The 5,691-nt window shown below is 36.3% G+C and overlaps 1 protein-coding gene across 1 annotated transcript; it reads left to right on the top strand.

Annotated features, from left to right (window-relative positions):
* Positions 1 to 4,240: 4,240 nt before the first annotated feature.
* On the top strand, positions 4,241 to 5,291 carry LOC133261475 (olfactory receptor 8J2-like). Its single transcript, XM_061439953.1, is given in 1 exon segment — positions 4,241 to 5,291. A coding segment is annotated over 1 exon segment (948 nt). The 5' UTR covers positions 4,241 to 4,343.
* The last annotated feature ends 400 nt before the right edge of the window (positions 5,292 to 5,691 follow it).

The following is a 5,691-nucleotide window of genomic DNA, read 5'->3' as shown; positions in this document are numbered from 1 at the left end:
AGACTGTTTCCTGGTGTTTGGAAACTTCTCTCTTTTTAAGACTCCCTTCCCTGGATGGAGCTCCATCCCTACCTCTTTTGCCTCTCTTTTTATCTTTTATATTTTTTCCTACCTCCTTTCAAAGACAATGGGCTGCTTTTCTGGGTGCCTGATGTCCTCTGCTGGCATTCAGAAGTTGTTTTGTGGAATTTACTCAGCATTCAAATGTTCTTTTGATGAATTTGTGGGGGAGAAAGTGGTCTCCCTGTCCTAGTCCTCTACCATCTTAGGACCGCCCCTGTGATTTTATTTTAATATGCAGCAAATACAGCAAGGTTTATTCTTGACACAAAATTGGAGGCTTTGCAGTTGGTTCTACTTCCAACATTCACATTAAGTTGAACATTGGGATCAGAATTCTGTGCTTTCTAGCCACTGGATTTTCTCCAACCCAGGGCCAGAGGCAACACTCTCAGAAAATGTCAGAAGACATAGAGGTACAAGATGAAATCACCATATGCAATAGTTATTGAATGTGATTATCCAAGCATGCCCCCAAGCTGTCTCCACATTTTCACTCTGGGGGGAAGTTTTGCATAGAGACTTGACTAATGAATATTCAGTTTGTCATTCTTTCCCTGTGGAATCTGGCCTGAGCCAGGGGATTCTGGTTCTCCTGTTCAGGAACTGGGCCGTGAACAGAGATTTCATTGTGAAGGTCTTCAGGGACTTCAGAATCTTTTATAATTCAGTCACCTGTGGCTCAACAGTAAAAAAATTCTCCTGCCAGGGAGGAGACACAGAAGATGCAGGTTCCCTGGATTGGGAAGATCCCCCGGAGGAAGGCATTGCAACCCACTCGATTTTTCTTGCCTGGAAAATGCCACTGACAGAGCAGCCTGGCAGGTACAGTCTCCAAAGAGTCACAAAGAATGAGACATGACTGAAGCTACTGAGCACAGCACATAAACCAGTTAGTACACTTCATACCAAGGCCTCAGGAGCAGGTCTCAGCAGATCTCTCTTTTCGGGTAGGTAAATTTCAAAATCTTGTTTATTACAAATTCTGAAAGAGACAAGCAAGGATATTGAAAACTTAATCAATTCAAATCAGAACTGGCACTTGTCCAGTGGTTAAGATTCTGCACCCTAATGCTGAAGACATGGGTTCAATTACTGACTGGGGGAGTAATATCTATCCTGCATGCCTTTCAGAGCATGGCCAAGGGGGAAAAAAAAAAGACAAAAAGTAGTGAACTGCAACCATAATTGAAGTTATATCCACTTTGTTCTCTTTTCAAGTCATTCACTTTTCTACCTGCTGATTGATTGCAAAGTGGAAGTGCTGGTGATACAGCATAAACAGTATTTTCTAGCATTTCCACCAATAGACTGACCTTTTGCACAGAATAACAAAGTGTGACTAAGGAATTCTATTTTACCTTAATTTATAAACAAATGTTTTCTGCAGAACTGATGGATGTTTTAGAGGACACACTACACTACATAGGAAACTCTGTGTCTATTCAAGATTCTACATCTCCAAGTAAGATCTATTCTTACTTAATGCCAATAAAAACAAGTTTTTCTTCCCTTCCTGTTTTTTGTGTTGCCCAGTGTGATAAACCTTCAGATGGAAAGACTTTTGGTGTCAGCAGTCATTCTCTATTGCTGGTGGACACTGAGAGCGCATGTTAAGATGCAGTGTTTGTCTCTAACACAACCCATTTAGGATAAATTCCATAGTCAGAGACCAATGGAACATACTCTTGAAATCACATCAGTATCTATTTAAAAAATAACTTGCAATATTATTTTTCATTCACATTTTGAGATAAATGATTAACATTTGTATTTTTTTAAATTTTGTTCACTGAGAATCTGTGTTTTTAGAAAATCTACAAAATAGTTTATTTTGAAAATAAATTTGAGAAAACTATTTTCCAAGAATTAAAATAGTTACCATCAGTAGCAAATTCTAAGTCAAACAAGATTATAAATACATAGGTGAAAACTGGGGCTCTTTTATAGAAACTTTATTTCAGTGACGACTACTTACCTAATGAAAAAGCTTTGCATTCTTTATATCTTATGATAAGTGGTAACCAGTAATAGACCATGATGCATATCATGGCCTCCATTTTAAAAACTAACTGCACAAATTGAGACTAGACAATATTTCCTGTTATTGACACTCTTTTTATCCTTCTTAAATTAAGAATGAGTTTATTGAATATATTATCTCATAGTGAAGCTTGCACTGACTTGCTTTATGTATAGCAAACGAATATTTTGCTTTGAGTGTTGCCACTATGTTTCTCATCAAAAGCTTACTTATGCATTTATTTTAAATGCAGTGGTAGAAGGCAAGAAATAAGGCATAGATGGTGCAACATCAGATCAACTCATTAGACCCATATTTGATGTATGGAGCAGAGTATCTTTACTTAATAGAAACGAAAAAGGCAGATGTAAGAGAGTCAGGTTGTAGGAGAGCATATCTGGATTTGTTTAACTGTACAGCTAGATACCATCTGTCCCTGTGTTTTGAATATACAAAATTATAATTCACTTAATATTTTCATCTCAACTATAAAATTTCCAGTAAGGGAAAATGAGTTACTGGGACTGAAATAATTAATCACATTTTAAAAAGTTATTCAAGGGACTTTCCTGGTGGTTTCAGTGGTTAAAAATCTGCTTGTCAATGCTGGGAACATGGGTTCAGTTCCTGGTCTGGGAAGATCCTAGATGCCGTGCTGCAACTAAGCCCTTGAACCACAACTACTTAGCCTGTGTGCTAGAGCCTGCAAGCTCCAACCACTGAGCCCTTATGCTGCAAGTATTGAGGCCACATGACTAGTTATGTTAGGTTCATTATTTCCACTTTGTGAGAACTAAGTTTACGTGTACAATACCTCATTTAATTTATAAAACATGAAGACACAATTACCTGGTAAAAATCACACAACTAATAATTGGTGGACTAACAAATAACCAAAAGATTAATAGACCAAATAAGTAAACAAAAATACATAAAAAATTATAAAACCATGTTATTAACTGATATCCTATACAGACACTGAGTAACTTAATTTCACTGAGCCTGAATTGTCTCATCAGATCAAAAAAAAAAAAAAATTTTTTTTACCCATCTTCCAGGATGCTCATGCAGAATAATTAAATGATTATTTCAAAATACTTCACATACTTCTGGGCACAGCATATAGGAAGAAAGAAAGAAAACAGAGTGAAGTCACTCAGTCATATCCAACTCTTTGTGATCCCATGGGCCATATTCTGCCAGGCTTCTCTATCCATGGGATTTTCCAGGCAAAGATACTGGAGTGGATTGCCATTTCCTTCTCCAGAGGGAATTGAACATGGGTCTCCTGCAGTGCAGGCAGACTCTTTACTGTCTGAGAGACCAGGGAAGTGTATACTACATACTAAGTAATGTTAAGCTTTGTACTAATTTATCTGTATAAATAAACGAATCGAATTTTTTTTTAAATAAAAATGGACTTTAAACCATTTAAGGAAAAGGGGTATATGTTGGAAAGGAAAAAAAAAAAAAAAAGGCTGTCAGAATAAAACAATAAGGAAGAGTGAGCAATTAGAAGTCAGAATCATAAGAAAGGACTGGTTTGTTTTATTTGGCAGAAGAAAGGAAATGACATAAAGGAAAGAAGATTCAGAGGAATTTCTCTCTGATGCTAAGGAACAATATTGAAATATAAGACTGCCTGTGGGCAGCTGAAGCAGAAATGGTAATGATTATTAAAGATAAAACTGCGTTACTGAAAGTGTTCCCCATAGAAAAATGGAAATTCCCAGAAATTATGGCAAAGCCTGGTCTGAGGTGATGACCTGTAGCCGCTAAGGTAAAATAACTTGATATTTCTCTAGCTCATCAACATCTTATAGGTACCTTTTGTTAATCACTGGAAATACCTACACAGAGGCAAGTGTATGTGTATTAATATGTATTAATTAAATATTCATTAAATATGTGTAATATGATTAATATATTAATATTAATATGAATACATGTAATGACATAATACAATAATGTGCATTTATTCAATATAAACCATATCCTGCAGTGAATAATACGTTCATATTTTGGTCAAATAGTTATAAGATCCTGAAATGGGTCTCTGCAGAGTTAGTATACCTGAATTTTGTGAAAAGATAGAGAGGAAAACAAGGAAGATCTGAGACTTTTGACTGTTTTTGAACAGAAGTAAACTGATTTTAAATGAAACCTTTAACAATCTGACATCTAACAGGAAAAAACATGATTTTATCCTCTGTTATTCTCTTTCCATTTTCCCCATTAAAAGAGGAAATCAGCAAAATATATGGTTCCAGGGAATCACACTCATGTGACTGAATTCATTCTAATGGGAGTCTCAGATCATCCAGAACTCCAGATTCCCTTTTTTTGTGTATTCCTGATCATCTATGGACTGACCCTGGCAGGGAACCTGGGAATCGTCATCCTCACCAGCGTGGACTCTCAGCTTCAAACCCCCATGTACTTTTTCCTCAAGCACTTGGCTATCATCAATTTGGGCAATTCTTCTGTCATTGCCCCCAAAATGTTGGTTAACTTCTTGGTTACAAAGAAAACCATATCTTATTATGGATGTGCAATTCAACTAGGTGGATTCTTAGTTTTTATTGTGGCTGAGATTTTCGTGCTGGCTGCCATGGCCTATGACCGCTATGTGGCTATTTGCAGCCCCCTGCTCTACCAGGTGGTGGTTTCTCCACGGATCTGCCTTCTCCTGGCGGCCCTTATTTACATCTACAGTCTGACCACAGCACTGACGGTCTCTTCCTGTGTGTTTTCCATGTCATACTGTTCGTCCAATGCGATCAACCATTTTTACTGTGATAATGTCCCTTTGTTAGCATTGTCCTGTTCTGATACCTACATTCCAGAAACAGCAGTGTTTACCTTTTCAGGGACCAATTTGTTTTTCTCTATGATTATTGTTCTAATATCATAATTCAACATCATCCTTGCCATTTTGAGGATACGTTCTTCAGAAGGGCGACAAAAAGCATTTTCGACCTGTGCTTCTCACATGATGGCTGTCACTGTGTTCTATGGGACTCTTCTCTTCATGTATTTGCAGCCAAGGACCAACCACTCATTAGATACTGATAAGATGGCCTCGGTCTTCTATACCCTGGTGATTCCAATGCTGAACCCCTTCATTTACAGCCTAAGGAACAAGGACGTGAAGGATGCATTGAAGAGATTCCTGGATAACCCATGTCAGTCATTCAAATCAGTGTAAATTTAAAACTGCAACTATCTCCAGTTAAAGGTTTTATTTGTTTCTGAAAATTTTGCTAAGTGATTAAGCAATAAATAAAATTCCACTAATTTTAAGGAAAAATCTTAATCCTTTTAATCTCATCTTTAAGTACTAAATTTTCCATACAAAATGTATTAAGTGACTGAAAAAATATATTAATATAAATAATACAAAATTATTTGAAAATACTTTAAAAATACAATATAAGTATATACAAGGTTTTCAGAATTTCTAAATATGGAAGATAAAAATGAATGACTGTAGGAATTTTTTTTGAATGTTTACTATGACTTAGGTTATCTTCTTTATCACAAATATCTTTTCTTCAACTACTAAAAGTTTCATTATTTTTTGTAGTATTTATCCATCAGCTTTTCAA

Source organism: Bos javanicus, chromosome 15, assembly GCF_032452875.1.
Source record: "Bos javanicus breed banteng chromosome 15, ARS-OSU_banteng_1.0, whole genome shotgun sequence".
NCBI classification, from domain to species: Eukaryota; Metazoa; Chordata; class Mammalia; order Artiodactyla; family Bovidae; genus Bos; species Bos javanicus.
The sequence above is the reverse complement of the archived record's forward strand: the minus strand, read 5'-3'. Positions and strand labels throughout refer to the sequence as shown.